Here is a 16,597-nt window from a genome sequence, read left to right as displayed (position 1 = left end):
CGTAAATCTCGGTGTCCAGTTTATTCTTTATTTTCGGGTTTTATTATCTCAAATTACCGCAAGTGAGACCAACATATTGTTGATCACAAAGTTCTTAAAACACCAAACACTAATTTTCAAGCGGAAACAACAGTTTTGTCGGAATATAAGGTTTCAATAATGACAAAACTGAGATAAGTAAATGGTCCTATATCACATTAGCAAGCATCAAGAAAGTAAAGAAACAGTGGCTAACATCCACTTAATATTATTGAAAATACAGACAAGTGTCGTTGTAGAACAAGAATCGTCCAAAAAAGTACAAGTTTCTGTATCCAGGACGTTCTTTAATTAGGTTAGAGAATCTAAGTAACTCATGTGTATTCAAGAAAATCATCAACACGATTATGTCAAGTAATGATCTATATCTTGGCCAAATAGCTACCAGTAGTTCTTCACTTCCAACTTTGTCAACTAGTTGATCTGGTTGAACCATCATAAATAAATTGCAACATCAGAGCTTGATGATAAAAGAATATGGAACGGGGGGATTCGTAGTTGAGGAATTGTATCAGAAGAAATATTGGTTTCAACCACAACTGCAGGTTGTCAATCTACATATTGTGTGTTCGCATGCAATGTCCTGTTTCATTTGTCCTGTCAAGTGCTCTAAATGGGCACTTTCTCCCTCAAGAAGGCGCAGAACCTGGACAAAGGAAAATCTTTGAAATGCTGACAGAGAGCCGAGAACTGGTGCTATATACGAAAAAATCAAATATTTTTAGCAAGTTGTAATGCAGTAGTTTCTCACATTTAAGATTGTTCTTGGGGAAGAAAGTAACATACCTTGATTTTCCAGGTATAGACTAGACAAGACTATTTACAAAGAATTATAATTCAATTGAGAAAGTTTTGGGAAGATAATGTACTCAATGAATCATATTTCACCTCTCCCATGGATGGGCGTGTCTCGGGTTCGGTTTGAATACATAAGCATGCAGCATTAGCCATGTTGTACAGTTCATAAATGCTATATGAGTCCCCAAGTCGAGGGTCAACAAGCTCGTCTAGTGCAAGCATCTGGATCAGTGGCAGTGCCTGAAACAATGAAAAACGCGAGCAGCAAAAATAGATAAATATGAACTCATCAATTTTACCATAGGAATTAAATTCGAGGAAAATTTTCTTTATTTGAAACTTGTTTGGAAAAATGGGCAACAGCCGAAAAAATTGCCACACTTACCCACTGTAAGAGGGACTGATTATTGTTACTTCTCGATAAATCCGCTGTTTCACACCTTAGTCCTGTTATTAACTGTATCAAAACAATGCCAAATGCATAAACATCAGTTTTAATGGAAAAGGTTCCATTCTCTGCAAACTCCGGTGCATGATAACTGCAAAAGAGAAAAGAACTTGAGATTAATTTACTAGATAACAATCAAGGGGCGCTGATATCCATGGAAATGCAGCTATATTTTTCATTATGAGATAGGAACCAATACTCACGCAATAGAGGTGGCGTGGGTGGTTGTCGATTTGTTAACCTTGCTTGTTATCGAGTTTGTGAGGCCACAGTTTCCTAGCTGTACATGAATTAGAATGAACACAATTCTAATTAAACATGAAGAAACCTCGAAATAATATTCAAGCAATGAAATCATGTCCTTTAATAGCGCTTAATGTCATGAAATATAATAGCCTTTTAAATCCGTTATATCATAGAAGCAGAGATCCAAGTAGCTATGGAGATGATGACATTCAAGAAAATCGGACACAAAAAAAACGGGGAGAAATGTATAACGTAAAGATTGAAATTATCTATGACTATGCTTGATCAAGTTGAGAATGTCTTAGACCATAAAAAATTTCAAAAAAAAAAACACAATTGAAAGCCACAGTATAGAGGAAAGAATGATTTACCAATGGATCAAAGTCATGTGTGAGCAATACATTGCAAGGCCTCAAGTAACCATGAATTATAGGACTTCCCCGACACTCTTCATGTAGAAAACGCAGACCTTTAGCGATTCCAATGGAAATAGAATGTCTTCGGTGCCAGTCAAGGACAGGTTCTGTTTTATCTGCATCATAATACCACTGAATAATGAAACAAGGGAGTACAAGATAGGTTCGTTCTAAGAATAGAAGGGAATCAACTTAGTTCATTTCCACATACAGCAAATTTGCTCACCAAGTAAATGCCGCTCAAGTGATTTGTTGCAGACAAATTCGTAGACCAAGATGTTAAAGTCTTCATTGTTACAATAACCAAGAAACATCTGGATGTTTTTGTGGCATGCAAACCTCAGGAATTCTGGGATCCCTTGTGTATTTGATTCCTTTTGCACCTTTGCACTAATAAGCTGACCATTCTCGAGCTGACCCTTGTATACAACTCCATACCCCTCTTCGTCCAGTAGATTATCAGGTGAGAAATTATCTGTTGCTGTATTTATCTCAGAATAGCTATATCTCATAGAAACCGATTCCATTTCCAATCCACTAGACGTACCAAGAACAGGCGCAGATTGGTCATATTTAATTAGTAATTCAGTATTGCCACCTGTGGAAAGTAATTAATACTGTCATAAAGATGCATGGTGCTAAGATCAGGACCATTATTGCAGTTCCATACCCACCTTTCATTGCATTTTCAGATGAACAATCAACTGTAACAATCTCTATCTCAATATCAACATAATCCATCGAATTTTGAAAACTCTCCATCTTCTTATCGTTACTAAGACAAGGGGTTTCAGAATAACTTGTCAGACTTAGCTGTTCTAGCATCACCGGGGAAGAATCATAGTATTCATTTTTCATTTTAGCATCAACACCTGCGGAATTCAGGACAGCTCCTAGTTATGATATTTTAGTCATAATGGCGAAAACAAGTTTATAAACTGCAGATAGAATAAATAGAGAGCTCAAGCACCTCATTTTGTACTCTCAAGGTGTTTCAACGAGAAAGAGTATGAACCATAACACCAACCAACATGTTTGACAAGAACTGGAACTAACAATTCTTTAGGCAAGGAGACATGACACTACATTTTACTCAGTTACCCCCCATGGACCGAAAGAAAGAGCATGAAAAAACCCAAGCAATTTAGTTAAATTGTCTCCTCGTGACTAGGACAAATTTCAATAGTGATATTATAGAAAGTTCACTGATGGATTCCATACTGTGATTAAGCTTAGAGCAGAGATGAAACAAAAAACTTAGATCAGACAAAATTAAAGCAAGGCACCAAGATTGCGAATGTAAAATCCAAATTGTTCAGTGTATAGTAACCTTTCCAACCTAATTTTTCTTTCGGAGAATTTGAGCCAAATTCTTCTTGCATGGAAAAGTCAGGTTCCTTGGAGTTACAAGATAGCGATGTCACCAAGATACTCTTCTGAATCTCAGTATCTTCCATAGAGTTCATAATTTCAGGGCCAGCAGAAGAAATGACGGACCTCTCATTGTTCTCAATATCTTCAGTTGGCGACACCAAAACAGGCTTGGATAGTGAATACACCAGTTTATATTTCGGAACACCATTGGCACTGTCAGAACAATAGGGCCTCATAACATCCAAGATCGAATTTTCAAGAACCAGTGCAACCTTGCAAGGCACGCGTTTAAGGTAATACCTCAGTTCCTTTCTTAGGTGCCTGTCATAGCAAATTATCAGCTATCCATTGAAATAATTTCAGAGTACGTGTTTCAGGAAGTACCTAAAAACGTGCCAAACTAAATGTTTGTCATCAAATTAATTGGAAATCCAGTATCAAAATCAAGCTATCTACTGACCAAGTTAATAAATAATCAAAATTTAGGGAAACAGATTGAGAGAAGAAAATGTGAAGCTTGTTTTATTGCACGAAGTAAAGGTAAAGGAACTCCCAACATCAGTTCTTTTCTTTAGCGGTTGAAACATAACAATGTGAATGCAACAGGAATTCTGGTATTGTAAAAAGAAATTAGAAATTTACGGACATCACAAATTTGAGGTTAAAGTTGACTAGATTACCCAGGATATTCAAAGGAGTGAAAGCATAATTTCCAGAAATGCTCTGAATTAGAAAATCACAAAAGTTAAAAGATGTGACTGATAGAAGGGGGATGCCTTTTTCAATGTTGGGGAGGTTAAAGATCGTATCTGTGCACTCAATGCAACTTTGTTAAAATAGTGAGCATATTTTTAAATTACCAATATATGGAGCGTAAAGTACTTATTATGCTCAGGCGAAAAAGATCAACCGAGAATATGTGAGCGCGAAAATGACAATGGGAAAAAAAACAAACTTATCTGTTATTCTATTTTTGTCACTAAAAAGCAACAAAAAGTTCTGAGTAAATAAAAGATCTATATGAAATTGCATCTCATGGTTGGTGAAAAGTAAATTTTTGAGAGATGTGATATATTTGAAATGTAAAAGAAAATGTAATATAAGTATATAACACTATGCACACGGTAGTTCACAAGTTCCGCACACATTCTTTCAGGATAAAATCCTGCATGAGCAAGTAACCTCCATGTATTAAAAATTTCATTTGAAAGATAGTAAGTCTCTCATCCACTCGAAATAAAATATGCAGACATCATTGGCGGCTCTATTCAATTACTTGCGTTAAAAAATTATTTGTATTACCAATTCCATCATTCTGGAGGCACCCATATGAACTTCATGAATCATAGATTCACAGCTAGTTTCTTATCTCATACAACCTAGTCGATTTATCATTTGGTTGAGCCACATGGGAAAGGAGAAATTTCATCAAGAAAGACATTAAATTGCGATAAAGATTTCTCTCACTTCATTATCAAACTTCAACATGTTGGTTCAGAGCCGAACAGTTGTTATTGACCTGCATTGCTTATGAATAGTGAAATGCAATTGAATTCAGCATAAGAACTCTTATATTAGAATTAAGGCGTTCGTAGTTAATCTTCAACTTAAATCTAACGACTAACAAGTGTACTATTTTCAATAGAAAGAAAGGTATGGTAGCAAGATAAAGCATTACTAATTCCATTAATCGGTTTTGAATCTCATTTTCAACCATTTATATCCTCGATCAATCTTCATTCCCAGAGTGTACAGAAGCTTTATGAAGAGTTGTATACTGATTGGACTAAAAGAAATAAGATTAACACAATACTCATGAAGGAGAACACTGAACTGAAGTCTGTGGTTGCAAAACTTGAAGTTATCTTAAGCAAAAAGGACTTCGAACTTGGCAAGACCAAGGATGAGCTTCAAAAGGCGACTGAATCACTAACCAAGTTCAATTTGAGCACATCTAAGCTTGAATCCATACTTTTGATGGGAAGATATGACAAGAAAGTCTTAGGTTTCAAAGACAGTGTGTTTAAAATACCAAGCCTCTTTTTGTACCTAGAAAATTGGAGAAAAAAGTAAAAGGAAAACAAAATTTTATATTCCATTATATTTTCGTTTCGGATGACAGAAGGAACTGTACAGACTATATTGATACGGTTGGCTATTGTCAGAAACAAACAAAGCACCTGCACATATAAATATATGCTCATTGATATATCCAATTCCACTGTTGTATCTAAGATCAAAATGAATAACAAAAAAAGAAATCTATGGAAATAAAAGAATTAATAAATTACAGCCACATCGAATAAATAGCAAATAATCAAATAAGCCTGATGAGAATGAAAGAGTTGAATCAGATCTTACCAATCAAGTACAACCCAGGTTGCATTTGAAGCAGTGACTTCTTGTAAGACAACTTTCTCCACCGGAGCTCCAACAGCAATTTTGACTTCAATACTTATCTAAATAAAAAATACATTAGTGTTGATGCAATGTAAAAATACATCCATTCTACCCTTTTGATTTTTTGACATAAAACCAAATTTAAAGTAATATGCTATAAGTTTATGCATATTGATTTGTCATCAGGTATCAATTGTACAAATGGGAAATCTAATGCCCAAGAAACTAGAAAAACTGAAAAGACGGTGCTCGTTCCAAAACAGGGAACTCAGTCTACACTACATTGTTCAGAGCGAGGCCATTTTTAAATTCATTAAGTTCCCAAAAGTCCAAGTAAATTAACCCTACAGGGATCATATTTTGTCAATAGAATTATAACCTTGGAAAATTTCAAGGGCTGTTAGACCATTTTATTTTGGATTTGCCAAAAATTCACCAACTACTCAAAGGCCGCTGCCTGGCTAAATTTTGTCCAGCAGAAAGTCGTTTAATATTTCCATATCAATTAGCTGATATTAAATGGCACCTTGAAATTAATAAACATCTATAAAAATGACTTTATTTGAGTTTGGAATACAAAAATGTCACAAGTTAACTTCAACATAAAATTGCATCTGAGGTTTCTTTAGATGACAAAATAGAAATATTCAGCATAACAAATTTAGGGTTCTTCAATTTTGCAACAAAGATACATGATGGTTCTAATTACCCCATTGCCTTGACATTCATCAGCGCTATGCTGGAGCATGCTTACATATGCGCCAAGCTTCCTTGAGGAATCTTCCTTGATTACACGTGCATGTGTTCCAAACAAAGAGTCGGGACCTATTTTCATATGAAAGCCCACTGTGCAGATATAATAGTTAATAATGAAGACTGAATAACATATTTAAGCATGAAAAATGAAAGAAAGGTTGAAGTAAATGAAATAAATACTCCAATAGAAATCATGTCCAATTTCCCTCAACCATATTGTTCAACTTTTTTTAAATGTCCTTCTTAAGCAGTATATTCTCCAGTATGTAATCTGTGATAGACAAACTGACATAGGCTAGATAAAGAAAAAAAGGCTAATTTCCAATTTCCACAGCAGTATATGAATATCCAATTACATAACAAAAATGTCCAAAATCTTCATAGTGTCTCTATTCTATTCAGTTTTATCATTTTAGAATTTGAAGGCCTTGGACATAAGGGAATGTATCAGTATATACCCTTCACAAAAAATTCACCCTCTCAAGATCATTTTCGGTTAGAAAAATAAATTATCCAATCCAAGTCAAAGTACTCATAAACATCACATCAACTATCAAAGTTATATCCAAACATCTCAAAACTATGTTCAAACATTTTTTTAAAAAAAATCAAGTTGGGTTGGATTCAAAGCCAACCAAATCACACTACCTAAGAAATTTTCTATTGAAAAATGTAGATCAATAAACAAGTCCCTAGGCAAAAAAAAAAAGAAAAAAGGAATTAGATATGGTAGCATAATGTCCTCTAAAAAATCTGAGAAAATATGGAAAAGCTACTGGACAACTTTTAATAACTGGAAACAAGCAGTTGATGGTCTGCTTGGGAGGCCTTTCTATTAATTGCAATTCAAGTTTAGAAAGCAGGTTTCAAGAAACAAAAATCAATATTGTGTTTGGTAAGAAATTTTCGAACGTTGATGAGAGATTCTGTAATTTCAGAGTATGTTTGGTTTGGTTTTTTAACGTGGGTAAGATATATTCAAAGTCAAAAATTTGTTCAAAAATATCAGGAACCAGGTAGTGATGTGAGAAAGAGCATTTTGTACCGTGGAGAAAAGTTGATTCTGAAAGTTGGTGAAAACAAACACCTAGTGCCTACTCCTTGCCAAATGAACACGGATACATTTCCTATTTTGTGAGGAAATTGTAAAATGTAAAGCCACTCAGGAGTCAAACCTCTGTTAAAATTTAACTAAGTTTTCCACAGTGCCAGACAATACATGGTCAATAGAAAAATGACAGATCAAAAGCAAGTATAATTCACAGTGGTAGGAATAAACTAGTGAAAGTAAGATAAGCATTAAGCACGAGGCATTTTCAAGATTTTCAAACACATTCTATCCATTACACAATTTTGTCAAACCATCAAGGTTACCACATTTTCCAAATGCTAACTCTTAAACTAACTACAATAAAAGCTAATTTTTCATCAATCAAGTTGCTGTTACTTGTCTACTTCTGTAAAAAAATCAATTCGAGCAAACTGTTGCCATTTTATAAGGCAGCATACTATTGATAAATCATGATTCAGATCATATCCCAAAAATGTGCTTTTCACATTAATAGTTGCAGCATTCTTAAATTACATATACTTACTAGGGTGAAGTACTTTATGTAACACTCCAAGCACGGTAATAGTATCCCCTTCTTGAATCATGCCATCCTGCTTCCTTATATTGGTAATAGTGTCTCTGAACACCTGACTTGTTTGATTTTTAGTCGCATCGTACGCAATCACAACGCGCCCTGGCATGAGAGGAGTGCTCCTATTAATGAAGCTACTCCTTTCAACGGATGATGCCATCTAAATTACAATCAAAGGAATTAGAGTCCTGAAAACACTTTACTACTTTACTTGAGTTCAATGCATCCCTCAACTGATTTCTTAAATGAACTTCAAGAAATCTGTAAGATTGCACCGACTCTGATTTAATCTTTCTGACTACTCATTTCTTGGACTCAAAGTACCCTCTGAAATAAACAAAAACAGGGATCCAAGAAACGGGCAAGATTGAAAACCCTGTCCCTATAATTCTTGGACTGAATTTTTTTCCCAACTTTACAGCTCACTCATTTCGTTTTTAGTCGATCCTCCCGACTCCTCGTTCGTGCTTCAGGGAGGGAATATTTCTGGGGCATTGAATTGGGTGTTTTTGTAACAAAAAAAAGAAAGCATCCATGGAAGAGCAACAATGTAGATGATTACAAAGCAGATGAAAATAAGTTAGATAACATCAAAGAATCCATTTTTTGGAAACCTTGTGCAAGGTACCAGATACGGATTGCCTAGATTTCTCCGATGACAGGGGCATGCCTTCTTGTTTTGCCCACTTCTAAACTTTGCTTTTGCTTTGCTGTGGATTGGATATGTCCGAAGAATCCAAGGATCCAATCATTGCTCAAAACTTGTCTGTTGAAATGATTCACCGGGAAAACCGTTGCAAACATGGCTGCATGCAAGATGAACTTAGACATGTTTCCGCCACGAACTCGTCAAATAGACTACAAGCCATCGTCATGTATTAATCGAGAGATTTCATTCTAAAACACAATCAAAATCTTCGATAATTATCAAATTTTACAAGCAAAATTCGACTCATTTCTACTCTAAAAGATAATAAATTTGTTATAAAAAAATAAAATCTTTTCATCGACGGATTAAAAAATAAAAGATTTGTCTCATATAATTTATCTATGATACGATCTCGTAAAAAATTTTGTAATCGCATAAATATCAACATCAGACGGGACCGTCACCAATCATGATATCATCGTGTGAGATATTAATTTTCAAATAACACTAAGTATATTAAAATTTTAAATATATATATATATGTGTATACATATATAAATAGGCTTATAATATAAAAAAATTATGTTGTAATATGAATGGTTGAAAAGTTTATTTTAACATAAGGCTCCACCAATTAAGAAAAATACTCATACATATAACATAATGGTACAAAAAAAAAATTATAAGATACAAAATTTGTAGAAGTGTACAATACAAAATAATGATATTAAATACACTTTGATTTGATCTATATAATTAAGCTCCCAAGATGTGATCCTTATGGTTTTGTTTGGCTCTTGTTCAGACCACACCCGAATGCCTTTCTAACGATGTTAGCGATTTTTTCTATCATCAATGTAGAGACATGCTTTCTTGGTTTGGGAATCACACTTGCTATCTTCGAATGCATTTTCTCGATATGTGGTTTATATATATCTGCTTGGAAGTCCCGATAGTCAGAACGTAAAATTGCTCGATCCTAGTGTCGTAATTTATCGTATGATTCAGAAGTCGACCTGCAACTTTTGATACAGTTGAAATGACGGGTTTTATCAGAACTTTTATAATGAATGGAATCGAGTTAATTTGGGAGGGAAAGAACAAAAATGTGAAGATTTGTGATTGATTTTGGTATGAAAAAATGGAATTGAAGGGGTATTTTATATGTATGTGATTTGTGTAAAGTCAACTAGTCTACTCAACGCGGCCACTGTGTGTGTATTTCAGTTCTCAAATGATACATAGTAAAATTTACCAGGTCTTTAGAGATTGTTTATGTTGACCAAAAGTTTTCCCATTAATACCAAATTAAAAGTTTGTGCAATTATATATTTTTTTTAAAAAAATTATATAATTAATTTATGAAAGAGAAATTAAAAACGAAAAGTCCCTAGAATAATTAAGGATTTTTTGAATTATTTCTGTAATTTACTTTTAATATTTGAACTTGTTCGGGAGCAATAATTGTCCTTACCGAATGAGCAACAAAATTAAACATAACGTTTGAAATGTTGTAAAATTTAAATGATTGAACTGCTAATTTTTTTTATGGAATATATGATAATTATTAATTAATGGTTTTTAAAGACAAAAACTTGTGTGAGACGGTCTCACGGGTCGTATTTTGTGAGTCGGATCTCTTATTTTGGTCATCCATGAAAAAGTATTACTTTTTATGCTAAGAGTATTATTTTTTATAGTGAATATCGGTAGGGTTGACTCGTCTCACATATAAAGATTCGTGAGACTGTCTCACAAGAGACCTACTCGTTTTTAAATTAATAAATAATATAATTTTAATAATTCAACTTGATTTAATTTTTTGAATCAATATCAAATTTTATTTATGCCTTAACAGTACCTCAAGGCTCAAAGGCGTGTGTTTAATTGTTAAACTTAAACACACGCTTATGATATATGCATATAAAAATAATTTATTTGTTCTTAAACTTGACCTACATCATAATCATATAATGATATGCTGATGACAACTGCTAACGAAAACGAATCAAGGCTCGAGCCGAATGAAAATTTTTTTATTTGTATTTGAAATTATCGAATTCGAGCCGAATTCAAATAAGTTCGAACTTTTTTTTAGTTGAACTCAAGCTCAAATTATTTTGTTTCATAGTTCGCGATATGTTCACGTTCTTTAATGTTTAGTTAATATAATATAATTATATATTGAATAAATATATTTCAAACTTTTAGAGTTTTTTATTTTTTGAGTAATAGCTTGAATAACTCGATAACATGTTAAAGTATTTCAATCCAAGCTCGATCTCGAGCTTTTATTCCTACCGAATAACTCGATAACATGTTAAAGTATTTCACAAAATCATTCAAAACAGGAAAATTCCACCGAAATCACAATCGATTTTATCGTTTTATAAAACTTTATTGAATTTATTTTAATATTTTGCGCATACACATCGTTTGTGTAACGATTATTAGTTATATATCAAGCGAGAGGGGGACACACGCACGCACATACACACACATATATAACTCAAAACTATAATAAATTTTATAATTTATCAAATTGTACATTACGAAATAATGGTATTAAAAACACTTTGATATTACCCATAAGCTCCCTAGTTGTGATCCTCATGGTTTTGTTTGGCTCTTATTGAGACCACACCCGAAAGTCTTTTTGACGATTTTAACGATTTTTTCTATCATCATCGTGCTGACATGCTTCCTTGGTTTTGGAATCACACTTGCTCTCCCCGAAAACATTTTCTCAATATGTGGCCTGGCTTCTATGTATATGCTTAGAAGTCCCGACAGTCAGAACGTAACGCTGCTTGTCGATCTCAGAGCTGTAAATTATTGAATGATTCAGAAGTCAACCTACAGCTTTTAATATAGTAGAAACGCCTTATTTTTTAAAATCTGAATGTGTATATCGTGTGTGTGGTGTGCGTTTTTTTTTTAATCTCGAATCGATTTAATTTGGATGGTAAGTACAAAATTATGAAGATTCGTGATCAATTTTGGTATGAAAAATGGAATTGAAATTTGAGGGGTATTTATACGTATTCGAGTTGTGCAAAGTCAACTAGTTTACTCAACGCGGACACATATAGATTGTTTTTGTTTATACGTGTTGACCAAAAGTTTTCCCATCAATACCAGAAGTTTATGCAATTATGAATTTGTAAAGGAAAATTAAAAAAAATCATGTTGGGAGCTTGCAATAATTTCTCTCTCGAAATCGAATTGTGACGTTTAGACTGATGTGCGATATAAAATATTATATATTTTAAATTTTGTATTACGATAGAACATCATGTTACCTTTCAGTGTACACTAGATAAACATCTGAGCTTGCAAAACCACTCTAACCAAGTAAATCGCATCCTACAAACTCTATGCGATAAGCTCATCTGATTGGGTCAGAAATCGAAGCCATGAACATTAAAAGCTTAAATGTCCCAAGTATAGCATAATAATTTGTTGGTAGGGGATTTTAATTATCGATATGGTCGAAATAACAAATAAGAGTTTTCTCAGATCAAACTTTTTCTATCTAGAATTTTAATCCAATTTACATGACATTTTACACTAATATTAAATAAACCAAAATAAATTTTAATTAATTTTTTTGGGTTAAATTTTAATGCATAGTATTTATTATTTTTATTATTAATAATTTTAATAGTTTTTAACAATTCGAAGACACAAAATTTTGGTTAAATTTGGTGTATACGCTGACCCGTACGTTCAAAAAAATAATATTAAAATATAAAAAAGAAATATTTCATTTATGGGTTTTGTAAAAGTCCGAGTTACGCGTAATTTAAATTTATTATTGGAGTTATAAATTTAACCAAGACTAAGTCGATGCCTTAAAATAGGTTATTTGAACTTAGTTGAAATAGTCCAAAATATATTTTTAAAAAATAAAATAGGCAAATATTCGAGTAAAATAAATTTGATTTGTTTTTATTTGAATGAATTGGTTGTGATATTTTGGAAAAAATAAGGAATTGGTCATGTAACTTGGCTTGATAGTTGTGATTTCGGTGTTTTATCTAGCTAAAATATCAGTTTTGGTCTGATTTTTCTTCCCTTGTAATTTTGGTCTTTTTTATTTGAATATTGACGTGACGACACCGGATATTGGTATCGTTAACATGTAGTAGAAGAAACAAAGTTATTTGTTTGAGACTATAAGTGTAAATGAACCGAATATGACCCAATATGAAAAATATTTTTGTAAATATTTCTAGCTCGAGATCAAGTTTCCTCGAAATATTTGAATATGTTAGCAAATTACTAGAAAATAAAAGTTTGAAAGAAAATAAATGTATTTGCAAGTTCAATTTCATAAGCTTGAACCCATTAAGTATTTTAACATTTTACTACAATTTTTTTTTACTTAATCGATATGTTTGAATTGAAAGATTTGGATTTAAAATCATTATAGTTCTGTTTGGACAACTAGTTATAACATGTTTTTATAGAAGGGTTTTTTACAAAAATTTTATAAAATATTTAAAAAATTATTCTAACAGTAAATATGTGTTTGGACAAATATTCTATAAAAATATTTTAACATTTCAATAGCAATGTGTTTTGAATTTCATCATTATCTTCCGTTCTAAAAACATCTAAAAATACATCGCAATTGTACTTCAAAAAATTATAATTTGAGAACAATTATTTTTTTATAAAAAAAATTCAAAGAGGTTTTACAAAAATTTTCTTCATACGCATTAAATTTTTTTACTTATAAAACACTAAAAACACTTTTGAAAGTACTCGTCCAAACGAACCCTAAGTATACATAAATAAATTTGAACTCCATCACAATTACTCAAAATAATTAATTGAGACTTAAAATTCATTGTCGAGTGCATTTAGTCAAACAAACATATTCATATATCTAAATACAACTTTTGGTATTCAAGCAAGTGGAGCAAGGTTAAAAATTTGTGTATATTTTTTCATATAGTTTCATCGGTAAATGCAATTTACATATACCTAGCATGTTTGTCTTATGTATTCGTGACAGTGTATGTGTCTCGTTGACTAATACAAGATAATAATTTTGTTGGAGTTCGGCTAAATATCGTGTGTTCTTTCCCCCACAACTCGACAAGTTAGGGACAACTCATATTGAACAATAAAATAAACACAAAAGATCTTATGAAACGGTCGCACATGTCAGTTTGTGATAAACATATCTTATTTGTCTCTTCCCATTAAAATGTATTATTTTTATACAAAAAATATTACTTTTCATTATAGATATGGATCGAATCAACTCATATAACGTATAAAGATTTGTGAGACATTAAAGCACCCACAATGAGGGTGTTAACACCCATTTAACACCCTCTTTCATTGTGAGTGGGTGTTATCTCTCAAATTTTTTTATTTTTTTTAGTGCATGCGCCAGACACCCATCACGCGCCACAAAATGCGTGGGACAGCCGCCCTAGGCGGGCCCCATGTGTTATGGTTTTAAATTTTTTAAGCGGGCCTCACATGTTTTGAAATTAATTTTTTTTAACTTTTCTATTTTAAGACGGGCTCCACGTGTTATGGTTTTAAATTTTTTTTAAGCGGACCCCATATGTTTTGAAATTAATTTTTTTAACTTTTCTATTTTTTAACGGTTTGTTTTTTTTTAAATAATTTTTGATTTTCATACCGTTGTAAATTTTTTTTTTAAAAAAATATTTTATTAAATTCGAATTAAATTATAAAAAATCCAAAAAAATTGTAACGGCTAGTTTCAATTCTCTTCTATAAATACCCACAAATGTTTACACATATGTTCATTTCAACTCACTACACTCTCCAATTCTTCTCTCTAATATTCTCCCATCTATTTTTTTTAAGTTCCAAAAATCTTATTTTCTATCCAAAATGGATGAAAATAATAAAGTTTTTTTTACAAACAACCCACAAGAATATCCATCTTCCCAACATCACGAATTTCACCAAATTATCAATACCCACATCCATTTCCAAATATGACATTTCCTCCCCAAAATCTTCAAAATTTCCAAGGTTTTGGAAATTCTATGAATCATCCGAATTATGCCCCTCGAGGTCCATATCAACCGATTCCAGCCGAATATTGGCAAAACATGAGTCATCCGTATTTCACGTCGCCAGTTGTTTATGGATATAGTACCCCGCACACAAATGTTATGCCTTTCACATCTCCAATGTCGAATGAACCTGCAACTCCGACTTTTGTCCCGGAGACGCAACTTTTCGATCGTGAATCTCCAATTGAGGTGGTCAATTTAGAAAAAGAGGTTTCAAATACTGAGGGTTCAAGGAAGCGTTCAAGTTGGACAAAGATTGAAGACGAGGTTTTAGCGAGAAGTTTTGTTATCAACGATGATCCAATAATCGGCAATGATCAAAAGGCAGATGCTTTTTGGGGACGTGTTGCAAGCTACTACAATGAGAATCGTCCCTCAGGTTCAAACACCAGAAGTGCAAATGTTATACGGTCACATTGACACAATACAATCCAAAAAAAGGTATATTGATTCAACGTAAATTATAATAGTGTTTACAGTTCATATCGAAGTGGTCACATTTACGAAGATATATTGAGGTTTGCGTACGAAAAATATCGATCCGAAAACAATGGTGTTGCATTCAATCTCGAGCATGTGTGGAGAATTTTCAAAGACCGTCCAATGTTTACTCCACAGTCCGCTGATCACTATGTGGCCACAAAGAAGACAAAGACTTCAGAGTTGGGAGCAAGCAACTCCTCCTCCAACCAAGAGGTAAGCATAGACCTGGATGATGAAGATACTCGTCCAATGGGACAAAAGGCAGCAAAAAGAAAGGGAGAAGATAGAGTCAAATCGACCATAGAAGATCTGACATTAAACTACAGTAATATTTTCGCAAAGTTAACCGAGTACACAAGCGTGAAGAAGTCCGAAGTCGATCTGAAACAAAAACAACTCGAAGTAGAGGAGATTAAGGCAAAAGCTGCCTTGTCCAGATCTGAAGCTAAGAATCGACGCTTGAAATTGAAGGAGTACGAAATCTTGAACAAAGACACCTCGCAGATGACAGAGGAAAAGTTTATNTGTTCCAAAGTAGCCGTTGCATAAAATAAAATTATTTTATTAAAAAGTAAGATTGTTTTAAAAATTAGAATAATGATTTAAATAATGTAAATTATATTTAAAACATATTTATTTAATAAGAAAAAATTTTAAGATGATTGAGTGGATTGTAGGACCCATAAATAATGAGTTTGAATGTTAAAAGGAATGTGAATAAAAGATATATGTTGTTATAATCAGTATGTTGCAATGGACCCCGTGCTTTTTGATGAGTTGGTGGGTGTTATAACACACACCCATTGTGGATGCTCTTATCCAAAAGACCTATTTTAAAAAAAAAATTATACGATTATTTTAATATTTTAATATAAAAATATATATTTTTTCAATATTTCTTTCTTCATCAAGACAACCAAATAGAGTCCAAATGAGTGTTGTGAATCTTGCCGGCCAAAATGTTTCAGTTGGGCTTATTTCGAGGCCCAAATGAGCTTCCAACATATTGTACATGCATATGATCCAATGTGTCGAACCACATACTCACAAATATTAGGACTACATGTTCTTTATCAGTCGAATGTCGATAGACTAGAATGACAATGTGTTTAGATGTATTTTTTCTAAAAATAAATCACATGCCCATAGGGATGAGCAAAATATAGGTTTACTTGAAAAACCGACCAAATCGAATTAGTTCAAAATTTTTAATTCAATTCATTTGAAGTTTTTTTTAAAAAAAAAAAAAAATCGGTTCGGCTTCGGTTTTGGAT

The 16,597-nt window shown here is 32.8% G+C and overlaps 2 protein-coding genes across 4 annotated transcripts; one reads left to right on the top strand and one right to left on the bottom strand.

Moving 5' to 3' along the window:
• Window positions 1-216: 216 nt before the first annotated feature.
• LOC140975142 (proline-rich receptor-like protein kinase PERK12) lies at window positions 217-9,059 on the bottom strand. Of its 3 annotated transcripts, none has more exons than XM_073438693.1 (12): window positions 8,735-9,059; window positions 8,073-8,280; window positions 6,431-6,567; window positions 5,683-5,780; window positions 3,278-3,642; window positions 2,622-2,819; window positions 2,174-2,545; window positions 1,903-2,063; window positions 1,489-1,565; window positions 1,223-1,376; window positions 928-1,077; window positions 217-685 (listed from the first exon to the last, which is right to left on the bottom strand). In XM_073438693.1, the coding sequence occupies exons 1-12, from the start codon at window positions 8,786-8,788 to the stop codon at window positions 569-571; spliced, it is 2,091 nt and encodes a 696-aa protein (XP_073294794.1). In that variant the 5' UTR covers window positions 8,789-9,059; the 3' UTR covers window positions 217-568. The 3 variants fall into 3 exon arrangements, with proteins under 3 accessions (XP_073294794.1, XP_073294795.1, XP_073294797.1); XM_073438694.1 differs by having other exon boundaries at window positions 3,287-3,642; window positions 8,735-9,057; XM_073438696.1 differs by lacking the exon at window positions 8,735-9,059 and having other exon boundaries at window positions 5,683-5,775; window positions 8,073-8,213.
• A 5,817-nt stretch (window positions 9,060-14,876) lies between these two features.
• On the top strand, window positions 14,877-15,872 carry LOC140975857 (glutathione S-transferase T3-like). The gene is made up of 2 exons (XM_073439785.1): window positions 14,877-15,250; window positions 15,320-15,872. The coding sequence occupies exons 1-2, from the start codon at window positions 14,877-14,879 to the stop codon at window positions 15,870-15,872; spliced, it is 927 nt and encodes a 308-aa protein (XP_073295886.1).
• The last annotated feature ends 725 nt before the right edge of the window (window positions 15,873-16,597 follow it).

Source organism: Primulina huaijiensis, chromosome 4, assembly GCF_012295235.1.
Source record: "Primulina huaijiensis isolate GDHJ02 chromosome 4, ASM1229523v2, whole genome shotgun sequence".
In the NCBI taxonomy this organism is placed as follows: domain Eukaryota; kingdom Viridiplantae; phylum Streptophyta; class Magnoliopsida; order Lamiales; family Gesneriaceae; genus Primulina; species Primulina huaijiensis.
This window is presented reverse-complemented; position numbering and strand designations above follow the sequence as displayed.

Coding starts and splice junctions, on each gene's coding strand:
- LOC140975142 (XM_073438693.1), bottom strand. CDS start 8,788: ATGCCCCTGTCATCGGAGAAATCTAGGCAATCCGTATCTGGTACCTTG. Junction 3,643..5,682: donor ACCTGGGTTGTACTTGATTG/GTAAGATCTGAT, acceptor TTGCTATGACAG/GCACCTAAGAAAGGAACTGA. Junction 2,820..3,277: donor AGAAAAATTAGGTTGGAAAG/GTTACTATACAC, acceptor TGAATTCCGCAG/GTGTTGATGCTAAAATGAAA.